This window comes from Mixophyes fleayi, chromosome 4 (assembly GCF_038048845.1).
Source record: "Mixophyes fleayi isolate aMixFle1 chromosome 4, aMixFle1.hap1, whole genome shotgun sequence".
Taxonomy (NCBI): Eukaryota; Metazoa; Chordata; class Amphibia; order Anura; family Limnodynastidae; genus Mixophyes; species Mixophyes fleayi.
In genome coordinates this window covers 130,203,501-130,223,585 of record NC_134405.1, presented here as the reverse complement: position 1 = coordinate 130,223,585, position 20,085 = coordinate 130,203,501, and the positions used below count along the sequence as shown (strand labels likewise).

General features: G+C 39.4%; 1 protein-coding gene across 2 annotated transcripts in view; it reads right to left on the bottom strand.

The window, feature by feature from the left end:
* Nucleotides 1-20,085, bottom strand: part of LOC142152043 (nuclear receptor ROR-alpha) — a 364,937-nt gene that overhangs the window by 215,104 nt on the left and 129,748 nt on the right. Inside the window, exon 2 of one of the 2 annotated variants that reach the window (XM_075208255.1) lies at nucleotides 18,171-18,203. The exons of the other annotated variant lie outside the window; for it this stretch is intronic. Within the exon in view, the coding sequence (XP_075064356.1) occupies nucleotides 18,171-18,203 (33 nt within the window). The remainder of the gene's footprint in view (nucleotides 1-18,170; nucleotides 18,204-20,085) is intronic. 2 annotated transcript variants of the gene reach the window in all.

Here is a 20,085-nt window from a genome sequence, read left to right as displayed (position 1 = left end):
GAACTCTCACATGAATATGAAATAATTGTACTTTGCCAATAACTGGACACCTCAACCAACAAGACACCTGCCCCAACTACTGTCATAATCTCATGGGGTGTTGGAGCATGGTGCTCAGGTGGATGCAGAAACAGCAATCAAAGGACAAATCAGAGGCAAGGTCAGGAAACAATCCAAGGTCAGAATCCAAAGATGCAGGTCAGGAATAGTCACAGGTAAGTAGGGCTCAGTTCACATGGTGAGTAGCTCAATAGCAGTCAGGAGCAAGCTTATAGACTAATAAACATAAGGCAAGCTAATAGAGAATAGACTGACACTATCTGGATTCAAAACTCAGGATAAGTAGGAATAACTGGAACTGAGCAAATGTGATTCTCAAGCAAGGAGTTTATCACAAAGTGACTTTAAAGTGACTTTATGCCCAAATAGGAAGCAGGAAACATGATGGATTTTTGCTGGGTAATACTGGCAATTTTGATTAAGGGCAAAATCAGGAGCAGTTATGACCTCTGCTGGTCAGAGCTGGCATTGATAATTTATTATTTTTATGTAATCTCTTACATTTTTTAAAGGAACAAATAGGGATGAGAGGGGGAATGGGAAAAAGAGTCTCCTTACCATATTGTGAGCACATCACAAATATCTTTGTTACCAATGAACCTGAATTTTATATGGGCTTAACAAAAGCTAGTGTCAACTTCTAAAAAAACTCATCCCCATTGAGACTCTCCTGGCTTTGACAACCCAGCTAAATAAAACCCATACAGTGCTATGTTAGTTTCTAACACCGGTGCTGACTGGACAGAGACCCTTTATTGAAGGCTGTCAATCAAGTCCGGTACTACCATCAGGTGGACCTAGGCATCTAAGGCACTGTCTTCACTGAATGGGAGACATAAAGGGCCTGATTCAGCTGAGGAAGTAAGTCCCTTTAGATGCCTGAGATAGCTCTACCCATGCTCAGAAACAGACATTATGCCAATGAATGCATACAATTCATGTCTGAACACTAATGGCACTTATGACTGCCTGTGACCTGAAGGTCAGAATGGGAGAGGGAAGGGGCGGATGAACATAGGTGATGTACTATAAGATCACCTTGCGAGGGAGTTTTGGAAGTTGAAACACGTTGGTGGATAGCAGGGGAGCTGTTCTTCACTGTGTGACTGTTCTGTGAATCTCTGAGCCTTGAGTGGAGAGCGTATCCCGGATATCGCTCCCCGTTTATTATCGGCGTCTTAACCTCTTACATCTGGAATGAGCTTCATTTGTACAGAAACATCACAGTGTTTTATAGCTTGACATTTTTATTCATGCATTTCAGTGTAGGTGCATTTATATATGATTTGTTTGCTTAATAAAACGTTGTTGCGCTAGATCTGCTTTTAATTTTATTAAATCTATGTGCAGACAATGGAGAAATAAACGTCCATCTCCATTGAAAGCTATAGAAGAAAGTTGAATCTTTTTTGGAAGAAGATTACAGCAGGAGAAACATACTGATTTGAGTGGATAACTTTAGATTACCTACCTGCCTCTTGTAAGTACAAGAACAGAATAAAGGGAGAAGTGTTGGAACAGTTACAGAACTTAGTATTAATATTGTATATTTTAATTGATTTATCTGTGTAGTGGAAGCACCAGCCCTACCCTATTGTCTTTATGAATGTACAATAAGGGCGCGCATCTGCGGACGATTCAAGTTCTGGGTTTCTCTTAAGTACGTGAATTTCAGCCATATCATTTGCACTAGCTACAGGGCATGTGTAAGTGTTAGAGATGTTCACTGACCCCCGTGCTTCGGTTCTGGATTTGGATTAACTTCGTGTTTTGGTTTTAGCAAAACTGGCCTTGCGTGTTTTGGTTTTGGATCCCGTTTTTTTTTCTAAAATCCCGATTTTCCCCCCCGCTTAAATCACATATTTTGGCTCTTTTTTTATCCCTACGTTATTATTAACCTCAATAACATTAATTTCCAATCATTTCCAGTAAATTTAGTCAAGTGACAAGAACACTGCTACCCCTCCTGTTTCTGTGTGAGCAATGGCACTGGAGACTGGAGAGTGACGAGAACATTGCTATCCCTCCTGTTTCTGTGTGAGCAATGGCACTGGAGAGTGACGAGAACTTTGCTACCCCTCTTTCTGTGTGAGCAATGGCACTGGAGATTGGAGAGTGACGAGAACATTGCTACCCCTCTTTCTGTGTGAGCAATGGCACTGGAGAGTGACGAGAACATTGCTATCCCTGTTTCTGTGTGAGCAATGGCGCTGGATCTCCTGGGGAGGGAGGTACTTATGGAATCCAAAACCCGCGAGATCCGACAACACAACGATGATGTTTTGCCTCGACCCAGATCAGAGGACGCGCGGAGATACCAAGCTGGCTCACAAGCCTACTCGGATCCCCTAAGTTCGGGTGGGCTCAGTTTTCAGAAAACCGAGCCTGAGCATCTCTAGTAAGTGTCTACTGATAGTGATGACTGTCACGGCATAGTCTTTCTATTAAAAACTAGACATATGCCTGCCACTAGCTAGCACAGAAAAAATGCAAGTAAGATAGACTATAAAAAAGCCTAATATGTACAGTACTCATTAAGAGCATCCTGATTTATGTATTTACTGTATATTTTTATTTATGATTACAGTATTAAGACTTGTTAATTTACCTTAAAAAATTATTTATTTTTGTATATGTTCTGATGGGACTTTATATTGAACATATGCATGTGCATATCCTGCACTCTGTTCTGTCTCTCTACATACGGCAAGTAACGTTAAAACATAGCATACTTACACCCAGATTCAAATGGAAACGTACATTGAGATCTGCTTGCATTTGAATATGGTTGGAATTATGATCAAGATCCGTGCTCGTTTTTTAAATGCAAGTTGTGTGCAGGTAGCGTCCACTAAGCACCGGCCGCAGACTTCACTGGGAGACAGCAGTCGGCAGCTTTGTAGCTCTGAAACTACCTCACTGTCAGTGATGGGCTGGGAGTGTGGCGCTGGGCTATGATGTCACAGTCCAATCTGCCAGGAGCAGAGGATCAGGAAACACCTTCCTTCCCTAGTGCTGCTAAGATAAGAAGCAGAGGATGCTTAGGTATGCCCTCCAGGGAACATTGTGAGATACGTTGGGCAGGAGTTAGAGCAGGGTAGGAGAAATTACCCTGGAAGTGCAGAGGCTGACCTGTGCGAGGTGAAGTAGCAGTCCTAATCAATGAGAGCATCAGCTCTCAGGACTCATTTTTACCTCAAATGTATTAATGCAAAAAAGAACTGTACTGGAGAGTAAAGATGCAATAAATGTGATTGTTATTAGATCAGACAGATATGGCCTTTAGTCCTTTCATTTGTCATCAGGACATTGTACTGCGCTACAATACCTGTATCTGCACATAGTATATGTTATATCTTTGTTAAACCTGTATGAGCAGGGATGCCTATTCAGGTGGAAAGTTCCAAAGGTAAGTGCTCATGTGTATGCCACTGCACCACTCCACAAGCAAACAGGGGGTACTTTGTTATGTTTTATTTATTTTATGTTTTGGCTCTAAATATGGTAAGCCAAGTAATATATTTTAGTAGAAATACTGCTCCATTTAGAAGATAGTAGTGTGTGCTAGGAATAGTAATGGCTGGCTTACAGACTAAGACTGGATTCAGCATTAAACACAGTAGTCTTATGCCTACAGTACTCAGGTAGAGCAGCAGCATTTTCCACGTACACCATGTATATCAATTTTTTTTATCTACAAAGAATCAGAAACATTGCTAATCTGAAGAGGGAATACATTGTGCAGGATAATGCCACTATATGGTGTTCTGTAACAGGACCATCCCATTACACAATATTCTTGTGATGCAGTGAGTCTTAGAGTGACAAAGGTAGTGTGCCCAAAGACTTCAAAGATGTAACTTCAGCACTGCTGCCAGCAGTTGCAGTAGGTATAGAAAAGATAACAAAAACTCTGCTTGGGAAATGTGACATATATAATTGGAGAACAAATAATTACTTTTACTATTTTTTTTCTAAAATGCATCTTACATGTTCAGACAATTTATACATGTTGCTTTGGAGATGCTGACATTGTGCTAGTAAACTCTGTGTGACACAAACAACCTCAGTCTAGTGTCACATGACTGTGTCCCCAGATCTTTCTGTGTACAGGGGAACATCTGCTTTCTATTTATTAAGTGTTGTTCTTGGCTCTTAGATTTTCACTGACATCTATTTGGACAATGGAGCTACTTTACAGAGGAGGTTGGGGATGTGAAAGTTTCAGATCACAGCAGGATTCACTATGAAACTGAGACCACTTTTAAATATATTTGGGGGTTTAAGGAGATTGAAATACTTCAGCTAAAATGTCCTTATCTTGTGGCTACCTTTTTGTCTTGTGAGGTCTGTCTTTACCCACACAGAACATTTCCCTGCCTTGTGGAGACAACATGGCAGCTGGGTCACATGCACTCTCCAGCAGTAGGTACAAAACATATACTTAGGTAAGGGAAAAGATAAGATAATTTTCCTCCTCTCTGGTGACTATGCTTCTATAACCTCACTTATATAAATCTAAATTGCTTGTGATTCCCTAAGGATCCACATTTACTGTATATCTCCGTATTTGCTAAGGTTTGAACATATTATTCAGGGACTCTTGCTGCTGGGCTGGTACATCCACTAAGGCAGGGGTCAGGGAACTTTTTTACCTTTTACCCCCCAAATATATTTAGATACACCGACGTTACCCCCTTGATTTGAAAGGAAGGAAATCATATATTATTAATTATTGGAATTCAAAATTTTATTGAATCTATTCAAAATTTCTTTGAAAGCTTTAACTTCAGGTTTTGGAGAAATGATGTTGCTTCATTTTTGATACGAGAGCATCAATATTGGGGCATTTTGATGTCAGAGCAATTTGGATACAGTCTTCAGCGTCCAATCGATTTCTCTGCTTTGTTTTTATGTTCGTTGGAGTAGAAAATCCTTAATAGCAGAGGTAGGTTGTTGCAAAAGGCAGCAACTCTTTGACTGCCTCCTCATGTGCAATTTTGATGCCTTTGCAGCTGTTGTTGACATCCAAAAATATGACAGATCTGCTTTGTTTTCAAATGTAATACATGCTTCATTATTGCATCGAAGCTCAAGAAGTGCCTCTGCCAACCCTTGAGGCTCTTCTGGTACAACAGCAATTTCACATTTAAAGGGGTCTACAATCCAACTGACAGCATGTGAATCGGCAGCGTTACCCCCAGGAATTTCATTTTTACCCCATTTGGGGTAATTTACCCCTGTTCCCTGACCACTGCACTAAGGTAACATGCAATGTTGTCTTGGCGGATCTTGGAGCATTATCATGTCATGTTTACTGAATATCATTATAACATATTCTTTTACATTTTAAATGCCCCTCCTCAATAAAAAAATAACTTAGGATGACAAGATGGTATGAAGTAGTGCACCTCCCATGCACAAAAATAGGAATTTTATTTTGTATTTGTATTTTGCAGTTGGTTAGTACGGAAAAATAGGGATATTTCCAGTAAAAACTCCTTAAAACCTGGGACTGATGTCAACTATGTTATATCCCCAGACATTTTCTTTCCTCATAGCCTTGTGTTTAGACATTTGCCCATTCTCATTATTTAAAGTACTCCTACTTCCCTACTTTCCTTCTCTATCTTGTTAGAATTTCTCAAAACTGAACTGTTGTGTTTTTATATTTATTGATATTATAAACAAAGCACAACGTGCAACAATGTTCTCATGTTTATTGCAGGCACAGGACCTCATTTACTAATCAAACTGGATGCGCAGCACAAATAACTTTGTGCACCGCTGCACTAAGATGGTCAGTCCAGCACACTTAATCTCCGCTCTCTGCAATCTAGATGTGTGCCAAGGTTTGCAGCAAGGTTGCAAAAATCTGAAGAAGCACCCCGTGTAAAAGTGTAAATGTTGCATCATTAGAATCACCCTTTCATTAAAAAACGTTCTAAAATACTAGTCGGTTTAGCCACATTTATAGATGAAATGAATCATGAGTGAGAGGGCATCAGGGCTGCCTTCATTACATGTGGATGTTTCAAGTTTTGTATTTCTTGTACTGGGCAAAGTGCCACTAGAAATGCGTTTCTACGCCAAAGTGCAACTCAACGGTTGCACTCTTATTAAATGTATAGGATAAGACTCGATCTTCACCATCCAGCAAATTTCAAGTGATTTTGCAGCTCCACAATGCAAGTAATCCCTACAAACAAATCAAGGTGCTTTGAATAATGGCCTTGGCCACTTTGCACTTCATAAATAACATTCTATATGAGCCTTTACAAACTTCCCTTTTCATATCTGATCTGTGCTTTTTTTAGCCTTGTAAAAATTGGCCTTGACATGAATATCATGAAATACATATCCTGTTGACTAATCAGTGGGCTACTTCTAAATTCATCACGTGTCACTAATGCTGGCTACACAAGGGCTGATTCTGCCACTTGGTGTGTGCGTTAGGTGACAGGATTAAAGTCCAATTTGGCGACGCATGTTCTTAGCCAAGTTTGAGGTCAATGAACCAAAGGATCTTTCCGCCACATTTATAAACATGTCCATTAATACCGCTATCAACTTTGATTGGATGTTAATCATGCATCAGGGTCATTTGCAGGCCATATATGTCACCATAATCAGCTGCTATAACACAGTGTGTTTGGCAGAACAACAACAGAAAAAAATACTTACTAATAGATACAAATCCAGACTCTTCTCCGAACCTCTAACATAAACCAATTCCATCTAATAAATCAATTACACCAGCACTGTAGGAACAGGTCTTTTATTCTTTGTCTCTTATTGGATTCCTTTCCTTTATTTCTAGACTAAGACCGGTTGGAACTACTTTCTGAGGTAAGCATGGGACTGCGGCTCCATCAGCTGCCTAGTTAATCCAGTCCTGTCGTGTTTGTAAACAATTGTATGCAAGTTAACCTAATTTTAATCTAAAATAATATACTTATGTATTTCTCAAACTTGGCCAAGCAAGTAATAGAGCAAACCTAGTCCTGTATGTGTGGGATTAAGTATAGGTTTATGTGCAAGGATATGCATAAACAAATTGCTGGGAGTACAAATAATGGTGTATAATGTCATTCATGTAGATAACAACTGGAGCCTAATAAAACAAAATATTGCCTCTTTAAAGGGCGTGGCCTTATGTGGCCTGGCAGCTGTGCCTTTTTGGGACCCTGCTTTTATTTTCTACTAGTTGACTCTAAGCCGCTGAAATAGGCAAAACAATGAAGCAGCAAGAGAAAGCACATCTTATTACTGCTCCCAACAACTGTCCAACTCACTTACACTGAGCCGTGGGCCTGTCATAGGCTCAGCACATGCTCATCAGGAGGGGAAGAGGCGTCTCCATCCTTGACCTCAGGTGAGGACATTTCATGGCATTCTAAGATTATATTCTATCTCCAGTGAAAATGGGTTTTCTCTGTTAGAATTGTCCCCATGTAAAGCATGGAGAAGTCTATTTAAAAAGGATTGGGCAATCCTTCTGCTGCTATCACCATATCAGGATGGTTAAACGAAAAACAAAAATGCTATATTTATTTATTTAAATACCTGACATTTGTGTTCTCCTTGTTCTCTCCCATGTTGATTCCTTTCTTGGTTTCTCAGCTGCAGGAGGCAAGTTTGACACCATTTTCTCTAGGTGGCGAATGATGTCCCCATAAAGGGCTTGCTAAGGATTTTTCCCATTGTTGGGCCTTCAATTTTATATATAGTTTCTGTTGTCTAATGTTTCTCTTGGTAGACTTCCTATAGCCTTTTACTCCTTCATACAACCCAGTGGAGGCAGATACATAAGCCAACCATCTTTCCATGCAACAATGCTGGTGATACTTTGTGTATTTATGGAAGGTCACAGGTTCTGGATGTGGCTTTAACATGGCCTTGACGCTGTTGTTTCAATTAATAGAAACATAGAACATTTTAAATTCAACATCTTGGAGCATTTTTCTCCATCTCCCAAAACTCATATTCCAGGATGGATTATATTTTCCTTATTTGCCTCTCACTTAAATTCCTACATCAGGTGAGTAATAACCAAATGTGCCTTATACTTGTGTTCCAGAGGCCTTCTGGAGGTTGAATGAGCCTCTGCACAAGGACGCACTGCTTAGAAAATCAAATTAGTGATGCCATGTCATGATACTTGAACATATTGAGTCCACACACCTTATTTTTCTCTTTTTATGCCATTTTCTTCTCTTCTTTTTCTTTGTCCCTCCCTAAAGTCAACTGTTATTGGAGGACCATGAATGATCACAATCTCTAAACTGTGCTGTGTGATCCAGAAGGCACTGGGGATGAACTTCATAAGCGTGTATATACAGAATAGAAATGCATCATTCAGCTACGGACACCATGCTGTTACTCATCCCATGAATATCTGAGCACATTTCATCATAAAATATGACAACAGTATGCAATGTAATACTGCTTGTAGCCACGTTCTCTCCCACTGCAATTCTAAGCCTGCAATGTATTGGGTCATCCCTTTTCCTTGGCAATTGTAATTGGCTTGGTGTTTTTTTTACATTTTCTTCTTGTTTTGTATAATTTATTAAGAGTTAGAAAAACAAATGATGGCTTCTTTATGGCACTCAAATGGAATCTGTGTGAATCATAGTATTAAATGAGAAATGCAGAGAAAGCATCACATAATGTGGATTCATGCCACTTCTTGGACAGAGTGGTTTAATGATGGAGCAACGCAATCAGCTGAAAGAGAATGTCTTCAAGGTTGATAACTGACAATGGTGATAGATATGAAAAGTTGGTCTTGTCAAATTTGTGTCTACTCTGAATAACTTTGATGCCACCAAATGCAATAGCTTATCAAGCCTAATCCTTGTGTAATTAACTAAAGCTAATTATCAAGATATTTACTGTCAGGGTTGTGCGTGTTCCACAATTTAGAAAACATTTCTGTTCAATGATATTGAGACGAACCGAGTTTGATAACACCTTAACCAGCCTGTCCCTCGTTTCTCACAAAATGTAGATTATAGCATGTACTTTTTATAGCCCTTTCTTTTGTTCCCCAGCTCAACAGACTACAACTGCAGTGTCTAATTACATGTGGATATGGGGACATTGTAGCTCATTGCAAATATGTATATTGTTTATTGTATATTGTTGATATTGCAGTGAAGCTGTTATTCATTGTCCTTAAAGTGAAACCAGGAGAGTTATGGGTAAGGATCAGGTGGTGTTCAGGATACAGGTGAGGGGGCTGAAGCTGCATTCATTCTCCCCCCTCCTTTCTCTACAGGAAGCAGGATCAATTGGGGACCCTGTGACATCACATAGTAATGTAAGGGGTTAATTTGAGGAGAGGTTTACTGTTATCTGATATTTGGAGGTGGGGAAGGCCAATTAGGACCCATAGTCCTCCAAAGCACTTCCTGAGACATTCTGTCTGCGAAACTGCAGGAGAGCTTCTGTGGAATAATAGCTCATCTCCACTCCCCCCTCCAACCCCCTAGTCCCGCACTCACCAATGTTTAACAAGGAGAAACCCAGGGGTTTGCCCAGGGAGGAGAAAACACTATGGAAATTTGACCCTAGATATAAGGAGCTACTCCAGTGTGGAGAGGTGGTGTTCATTCGGTGATTTGATTCCTGGAAAATGCAAAGTCTGGTGTTGAGTTGCATTTCTCTATCAGCGACTACATATGCAGTGAAGAGAGATCCATGGGCTTTAGATTTTGCAATTCAGGACAGCCAGGTGACTGTAACTCCTTAAGCTAGTGGTATAAGGGACAAATAATGTGGTGAACCTGCCTAGCATTTATTTACTGTGTGCATATAATAGTCTAGTGATTGTTTTTATTACAATAAATGTACTGTTGTGCTTTCTAACTGCATTTGCCTGAGTGACTATACGAATCCTACAAGATACAGGATACTGGCATAGTAAGGCAACCTTGGGTGACCAGCCAGCATGAATTGGGTAGAATTGGGCCAGAAAACCTGGTATCTTCACAGATATCAAGGCTAATGTGGGGACATACAACTGCCAAGACCCAGTAAAAGGGGATAAAACAAGGAGAAGTTTTTGTGTTTGCAGAAGACAAGACATATTTACTTTCAGTAGCTTAAATAATAATGTTATCATAAATAATGTGAATAAATAATGTTAATAAGCAGTTCATATACTACTTGCAGATTTAAACTTAATAAGTGCACATTAATGGCACAAAGCACATTTTGCATTAGCAACTGTAAGTACACTATACTCAGTAGCCCAAATATCTAGGTTCACACTCACAGAGCTGAGAAATAAAATCAGTTAATAGACTTAGGTTAGTAGTTTTCCTACTTAAATTATCGACTGGACATATGTTGCACTTAAAGTGTACACTCATTCCTCATGCCTCTTACCCACTGGCGTCACAAATCCTGAATTTACTGTTGTTTTCAATGCTAGTGAAAGCACGTAAATCGGTATTGAAATTGTTAGCAGTCGCGGCGGCCGTGGGCACCGCCGCGACTCTCAGCTGGTTCCTGTAGGCGTCCCGGTCGTCACTATGGCAACCGGGAAGTCACTTCCTGCCTTTACCCGACCACTGCCAGGGCAACGGTCGGACGCTAACTACAGGGGCGTTGCGTCCTGGCAGCTGGGAACAGCTGGGCGCATGCGCAGAAGCGCCCACAAGCCTGTGGGCTGATTAATGTGGCATGATTGAGCCTGCCCATGTGATTTCAGAGCTAGGCTCTGATTGGCCACTACTGGTATTTAAAGCAGTGAGGTCTGCAGCCTCACTGCCGGTTATAGCGTTCTGTCCTCAGTCCTGCTGCCTGCTTGTGCTATCCGTTTGGTTCTTGCTACCTTGAATTTGACTACCCGTGTTTTGACCCCTGCTTGTTCTTGGACCTGTGACCCTTCTCTTCTGACCTCAACCTTTTGCCTGGATTTCGGATTTTGCTTCTCTGCCTGTGTGTCTGGCCCTTCGCTTGTCTCTGGATTTTGCATCTGTGCTTGTGACCCTTTGACCTAGGATTCTTCTTAACTACAGCCCGCCAATCACTCCACTCCTGGGTACTCCTTTAAGCCAGTATACGTTACTCGACCCTCGGTCGGCCCGCAGCCCAGTCTGTCCCCACCACTAGGGGCTCCAGCGAACACCGGGCCTTCAGAGTAGTCCCCAAGTTTCACTGTACTGGCTTGGGAGTTCCTAAGAGAAATTGAACAAATTAGTTCCAATGACCCAATACCCACTTGTTTCGGTGCTGCCTGCTCAGTTTACTTGAATTTCCTGAAAGTAACCACATTGGGGCCAATGGAGTGTGCTTCATTAGTCACCCACTCCCCAACTACTAGAGCTGGATAGCACCGTATGTCTAACACAATCGCGTTTGACATGAGGCGTCATTTGGGCTGCTCTGTGCTGACCTGTTTAGCAGAGGACTTATTATATATATGTATCTTTATACATCTTCCCTTCTCAACAACACAGAACTGCTGGTTATGAATAAGAAATGAGTCATAATAACGATTACAAAGTATTTGAAGACTCACAGGATACAGATAAGCCCTAATTCAACTGTAGGTTGTGATGCATCTAAAAAGTGCTTACTACAAAATCAGCTGTAGCAGGTTAATTAAATATCATGAAGTTAATAAAGCAGTTAATATAGTAGCAGTTTTCAATTTAGCTAATGTACATTAATGGTGGCAGGAGATCCATCAGACACACTTGATTTGATGTGTCATAGGAGCACAGAATGCGGCAGCACCCTGCGTTCTGTCACAGGAAGACACTATTCCAGTCAGTATGACTTCTGCCTGTGGATGAATCCATCAACCTATAACTATTTCAGTGAAGAACTTTCAGCATACTACTTTTAATATATTTTATGCATGACTTGGGAAATACACATCTATGCTTCCCAATTCCATCTGTCAATCTACATGTACATAATACAGCAAAATCTGAGTATATAAATGAAGTCAATCTCTACTGATACATCCCATGAATGAGATGAACTGCTGGTGGATGGAGGCATATAACAAGGGGAGTTTGCACTTTACAAACCACGTTTGTTTTCAAGGTTTGTACATCTAGAGGGTCATGTAGAGTCACACATAAAAAGCAGTTTTGCTTACTGAGCACGCGCAGTAGAATGATTTAAGTTTCAGTCTGAGAGCACTCAGAGACAAATATATCTCTCTTGGGTCACTGTACGCAGAACAGGGGACGGGAGGGGTGGGCAGGCGTGGCATCATACAGCAGGGGAGAGTTTATGCTCCTGACATACTCTACTGAGCGGGAGGCGTGTCTGTAGCGGTTGCCTTCCCATGGCGTAAGATACGTGCTGATGTTTATGATAATCAACATGGAACTTGCTGTATGTAAAAACTGAACAGGACCCCACGCCCCAAATGCATAAAAACCCTAGTGCTGCCAGTCTAGGCTGATAATGGCAGAATCTGGTCGAACAAAAAAGTGTGGGGTCCCCTGAAATTGCCATTATCTGATCTCAGTGCATGGTAAATCCCCCGGTTTCAAATATGTCTGCATAACCACTAAGAGCTCATCTGTACGAGAGCTAGTCTACCGCAGTTTCTTATGGTTTGTTATTTTGACATGGATGTGTACTTCAGCAAGAAGCGGTGCCAGCATGGATCAAGGGGAGCACTAAACAGGATAAAAGAGGGCATTGTAGGGGTGCTTTTATTTCAAATAGTTTTTTTAAACTAGTGTTTGCATTATTTACATTTTCCCCTGGCGCACTACAGGTATCAGTGGGCCCTGGGTGCTTGTGGTTCACCAAGTGCCAGCATGCTAGTACCAGACTAGGATGGCAGCACTAGGGCTGGTTATACTTTTTTTCGGGTTAAAAAAATAATTTATTTTCATGGCTGTTGCATTTGATACACTTAACGTGTATCACACATTTTTCAAGTAGGATACTCTTTCAGCGTGTCTTACGTAAATGTGCACATCTTGTGTACTATCCCAAGTGGTACATATTCTAAGGTATTTCTTATAGTGTCTTTGTCTCTCCAGGGGCCACACACAACATTTCTGAAGAAGATTCACATTACGTTATTAAATGAAAGCAACAGCATGAAATGTTCAGGCAGCCCACACTGCATGTGCTGTATGATTTTTATTCATTATTTATGTCTTCTAGTAAAGTGCTGTGTACACTGCTGCACACATAATGGAGCATTATGGACATCCCATAGATTGTAAGCTTGTGAGCAGGGTTCTCTTACCTCTCTGTCTGTATGTATTACCCAGTATTGTTTTATTAATGTTTGTTCATGTTTTTTCCCAATTGTAAAGCGCTACATAATTTGCTGGCGCTATATAAATATATGATGATGATGATGATTAATAGTTACGTTGTCAGTGTGATATTGGAGGGTCATTTACAATTGAAAGATGCATTACAAAATGCCTGCAAATGCCATTGTGATGTCACACAACTGCTTTTAAGCGCACTGCCTCTGATTTTACAGAGCCGCAAACCAATTCTCATGGCAGGATGTCGTTTTTTTAAATAGATCATTTTTGTCCAGGATCATAAAATGATCTGGGCATGTTATGTCCTATATGATAGCAATATATATATATAATTATTTACAAGACTAAGCAGCCAGACAGCTAAACTGACATATGTTTTCGTGTACAAGATATTAAAATAAGATACGAGCAGTGGAGAGAGCACAGATTTGAAGGTACTCTTAGAAGTACAGTGCAAAGCTGTTTAACTGAGCCAAAGGACCACATTTTAACACCAGTTTGGAGGTGACGTTGTTCTTTAATTATCCACTACTCTCAGTAGGATGCTGGTTGCATAGTCTAAGCACATAATTTAGCACATTAGCAACAGTAAATAAGTGCACATAAAGCATTAAATTTAAAATCTAAAACTAAAAACAGTTAAACACATATATAATCAAGACAGCCCTAAATATCCCCTTTATAGGTAAATAAGTGTCAATTACATAGTTTATTGCGATAAAAAGAGAAAAAAAAAAGGAGGGAGAGGTGAAACGGTGATATTAGGCAGTATTATTTTCCTTTTACAATCCATGCATTAACTTAGCAAAGCTACTGAGCAGATAAACCATTGAATTGCTTTTTGGGCTTGTAAACCTATATAAGCAGTGTAAAAGTATGGGCTGTTCCACATAAACAAATGTGCTGCTCCACTCTCATATGTTGCTTTATAAGTGGCTCTCCCCCTCCAATTGATATTATAGAGGCGATGAAAATGACAGCTTTATAGGTCCAAGTAGAAGTTCTACGCTGTCACCTTATATATTTAGTGTCATTCATAAGATTTGCACCCAAGGCGACAGACTCTAAGTGTAATGCTGCTCAGACATATCTGGCAAAGAACAATTCCTTTCATACCAAATCTACAACATAAACTCGGGGACTTGTTTAATGGCCGCCCACTTCTCTTGTATTTAGATTGAGGCTTTACATGGAAGAGTTTGAAACGAGACATATTAACCTTTCACTCAAAGGTTCTCACAGACGGTGTGGAAGAATATTGTGATCCCTGGAGTGATGCTTTTGCTGGAGAATACTTCAAAGACCTGAGTTTGCCGTCTATTTCTGCCAGTAGGGGAGAAGATGGTCTGATCTTACAGAGGAGGGAGGGGGGGGGGGGGGAGCACTCATTTTAATACATGACTTATATCTCTAACATTGCTTCTTTTCCCAGAAACCAATGCACGACTTGTACTTATCACATTAGATATTACGACTGAATGAACCTCTTACTAAGGAACATGCTAGCGATTTATTGTATGTAAAATTGCATGTAATGTATAGCCACGTGACAGCAATTATGGCTTTGATAATTTTAATAAGACACAACTCTGAATGTTACTGAAAGGAAAATTAATAGTATAATGAAGCAGTTCTTAAGGCTGTGCTATTAGACAGCAAAATATAAAGGTAGTCAAAGATGGACTTGGCTATTGTGCTGCCTGGACCATCAACTGAAGTTGCACAACCTAAAAGAGTACTTGGATACTTGTGTTCACTTAAACAAATATACTGTCAAGAAAGTGTACATTTTATAAAAATGATTTCCAACTCTGTTGCCCAAGTCAGCTGTTCACTGCATGTCCATTTGAAAGTACCTTATCTGACATTCCCAGCTCAGGATATTATCTTTTATATGTGTCACATTCAGTGCCGGAGTACAGGCTAGGCCAATGAGACCATCTCCTAGGGCCTGATGGCTATCTGAATATATACTCTTGGGCACATTATAACATTACCACAGGCTACATCTGCAGTAGTAGCTGGTAATTGTTAGTAAAGATTGGAAGATCGTTCATATGAAGTTGCAGTCAGGCTAAAGTCACAAACACGGCAGTGTTGTACTTAATGACTGCAAGAGACATGCCAAGAAGGGGTGTGGGGGGTTCTGCATTACTTGCAGCATATTTAGTCTACGTGGGCACCACTGCTCAGCTATGTAGGCACCGCTACTAGTATACAGTATAGGATAATATTGCTTCTGGTGTGGAGTACACTGAGAATTTCTCCTGATATGTAGTCAGGAAGTACAATACACAAGAAAATGTCTTCCCTCCTAATCATGGAGACAGTACATATCATTTAATAACATAAAACATGTTTTGTGATGGATAAAGAAAGAAATCAATAAAAAATTACCAAATTCCACAGTAGGTTTTGAACATTAAGAATGTTCCTTTTGTTTGCAAAGATCACATAAATTGGCAAAACACATTTTACATGACCCCTGTGCAATTCATGTGCAGTGCTCTGTCATCAATTAGCGCTATCTGTCATTTATTACAGGCCATATCCGAAACTCCCTCATCTGACATACTGCATTACCAAGCTGCCTGTGGCCTGGTTGACATGCCTAAGGCTGCAGTATGTCTGTTATACAGAGAGCAAACCAACTAAAGAGGATTGTTCCACAGGGTGCAAGACAGTGATATATGCTCTCTAGCAAAGCTCAGAGGTACCATGCTGTAGTGCCAAATATGTATGATGGCCTAACAGGTTTAACGGAAGGCACTTATGAGAAACTGGAAACTTATATCATCGTATGTTAGTATTATTGTTGTTAATTTGTAAGGCACCACAGTGCTCTGCAGCGCCGGACAGTGGGAATACAGAGCATGCTCGTGATAGAGCTTATAGTCAAGTGGTAATAAGGGCAGAGCAGAAACAAGAAGAATGAGTGTGACTGAAAGTGAAGATTTGGACAGTAACGGGGGTGTACAGGGTGGGTAGTATAGGTGGGAGAAGGGTATGATTTAGTTCAGAGTGTTAAAGATATGAAGGCTTGAGGAGAGACTGATAATGATTATCATCCTTAGTCTGCCCTAATAGAGCACTTCCTATAAGCATTCAGGACCATACAGTTTCTGAACCAGTATAGCAATTTGTAGTTTATCCCTGAAAGCTCTCTTGATCTTAGTGTAGTAACTTCAAAACTGAATGATCTCATGCTCTCCAGCACTCCGTCTAGCTGGCATGGCAAGCAATAAAAGCTAACGTGTCTCTAAGGGTATATAATACAATTGTTATGTTATGTTACCAGCATCAAAAGGGGTTAAGTGTCATTTTTGTTAACTACAGTAACGAAGAAGTAAGCCAAGGCTGTACAAATAGTGAGAACTGTATTTGTCCAGTACATAAAAGATTAATTCTACCTTTGTGGACTTTGCTTTCAGGGGTTAAATGTGCAAAATAAACCCTACACTACATCTAATTGTTCGGTTAAAAACACTCTCTAGTAGTGTGGAGCTAATGGTTACCATAGTGGTCAGAGTCTTGACCTTCGGCGAGGGAGAGGGAGCTGCTAGGTGTATGTAATTTTCTGCTGACATCAAAGGTTTGAATGGACTAGCACAAAAAAAATCTAAAAAATAACTAATTATGCATTACTAGCACATTTTTTTTAAAAAAAAAAAATTACAGAAAACATTCACATTACTTCCCCTACTGCCTTCATTGTAAAACTATCAAATTCCATTAAGTTACATTCCAATTACATTTTTCATACCGTCACATCTAAATATCCACTTCGACCACTGCCTTGCAATTAATGGCAAGCATCCTATATAGTTTAGTAAGAACAATGGCATAATAAAGATTATACACAACATTGCTTAGATGGTCACATGATGGACAGACAAAGCAAAAAAGTACAGATAATGGGATACACATTAGGAAACCATTTTTTACATATTCAAAGTAAAAGACTATGCTAAATGAAAGCATAGGGGAAAAAATAAAGAAGGCCCCACTCTCCATGACACTATTTGACATCAATTACGAAAAAAGCAGAAATAAATGTCAAGAAAAATCAACATACAAAAATTCTGACATAAGGGATTCTGTTATACTGGGTCAATTGGTGGGTCATTATTTATTATAGATAAGCAGTTCAGATTCAGGGTAATTTGACACATATAAGTTTTACATATCTGAGTCGAGCATGAGACTTGAAATTGCCCGTGCTCTTTGGAACCTAAAAGCAGAGCAAGATAGCTTCATGTGATGTCACAATCTCGCTGACCTGTTCATATATATCACTCCCTCATGATGACTGTCATTTTGTCCAAAGGAAAACCAAATGCAGCAATAATATATAATATTACTTAACTTGGATCAAAAATATGTTATTGGACAAGTGATGTGCTTATCATCAGAGGAAATTGGTCAGTTCATGTGAACCAATGATTGACGACATTGATTATAGACTAGTACTTAGTAATAAATGTGAGCATAGAAGAAAAACCGGCAATGAAAATGCAGCAAATTATGGTAATAAAACCTTATCAAACCAACAGTGTGTGTCAGAGGCAGAGCAAGAGAGGAAATGCAAACTAAAATCCATCTAATATACTATGGGAAAATATTCTTCCTCATGTCAATTTATTTTTTGCATATACAAAGTATCATTCAGGAAATGGACAAACAACAAGTATATACTAAACTACATGCAAATTTGAGAAAGCAACAACAAGCAATGCATTGAGCAATACTACGAGTTTACCAAATACCTGAAGCCTGTAATAGAGGCACAGATTGAGATTCAACAATGTCATCGGTCAGTAGTTGAGATTTAGCAGTACTTACTATCAGAAACCACCTGCATCCTCACACAATTGTCTGCAAAAAGTAATCATATCATTAGGGAGTGGACAATTATTTTACATGTGAAGCAAGTGGCAATGCACTGTACGACTATACTGCTATTGTCATGGAATAGTCTACTGAACAAGACTCCATCTCCTAGTAGTAGAAAGACAAAACACCACCTTCAGTACATTAAATAGGCAAAAAAACACACCGGGTCAATGACAGCAATGGACAGAGAAAATATACTGTTTAATGTTTACCATTGTCCACAAATTGAATATTGGGTGAAGGTAACTTTTTCACCCAGCCAACTTACTGTAACATTTGGCCAATGTTGCTAACAATGTAGCTAATTGGAAGATTATTATATACTGTTAAAGAATGTAAATAAATATAAATATTATTTACTATTGTAGGAACAAAAACAGAGCTCAAAATGACATAACAAGTTTTTACAATTTTCATCAAAGATTTAGAATGGTTTAAGAACTAAAATCCTGGGTCTGGTGCTCAGGGAGAAACATGTTATTAGCTTCTCATAAAAAGTTTCAGGCTGGGATATAAGGGTAGTATCCAAATGGCAATATTGTTTTCTTTGCTTCAACAGAGAATATCAGAAGGAGTGATTTACTACTTTCTGTTGTTCTTGAGATTAACTCAGAATATGAACCCATAATTGCTCATTTTGGATCTTAGGGAACATCATTAAGGCATATTCAGTAGCATCCATTCCAAAATATTTTAATGGATGGACAAGTCAACAGGCAGTAATATAGGTCTGCTTCCGGGAAACTGTCAATGATCAAAATTGAAAAATGCCATTGTGAATGAAATGTGGGGATATACACTCTGTGGAAAAGTTTCTGGAGAATGCGGATGACTATTTTGGTTCAATATTTGGTGCCTCATAAATGATATTTGCTTTCATAAAGAGTTATAATATGACAGGATAGCTTTTTGGGGATTTCTGAAAAAAAAGCTCACCATTTTTTATACAAGACTGCACCAGTAGAAAATAGAGCAAGTTGTTGGCTAAGAATGTGTATAATTGTTTGGCCTTTTTGAATGTGAGAAGTTTATTTCTGGTGAGATCTAGTAGTTTTCAACATACAAATGTATTTAGTGTGCCATTTTGTGCATAAGGGCTCGTCGTCCCAGTAAATAAGAAGTACATGTGATATTAGGCAGTATTGTGTGATGATGTTTTTACTATTCCATATTATGCCCACATAAATGTGCACTCCCTATTCCCTGTGATAGATAAATATAGAAAGGAGTGTACACATACAAGTGCACCAACCTATAAAAGTATGTGTGATTGCTGCACTGTGTACATTTTGGGGTTAGTAAATGACCTTCATGACTATGTTACTACAAGTCATGTCCTCTGTGTTCTGTAATTAACTCTTCTGATAAACCCCTGCTTCTGAACAGCCAATGTAATTCACTGCCAATGCCTCTGGGAGAGATGTTCCCATCATGGAAAATCATTCATTTGGCTGCCTCCCTACAGGACGTTCTTAGAAGCCTATCGCATCAATTTTTTATTGTAGTGGTTTTTTTTTACTTATTCTTTATTGATGTTGTGCGCAGTGTTATTGTTGTGCTTTTTACACTCTTTCATATTTCATTGGAAAATGGTTACATGAGCACTTTAATCCATTAAAAAACACACATGTACAATGCAATTCATTCATAGCTGGCTCCAAAATATTTCTAAGTCAGTTTTAAAAATATATTTATCTTCAATGGGCATTATTCAATGGTTGTATTCACAAAGATCTTTAATGCATACAAAGTTTCCCAGTCTTACTGAAGAGAGAGCATAAGACACATGTTAATAAAAAACGTGAATTACTTGATATTGGGGAATAAGATGTCTAGGATAAATCTAAAAATCTTACAACAACTT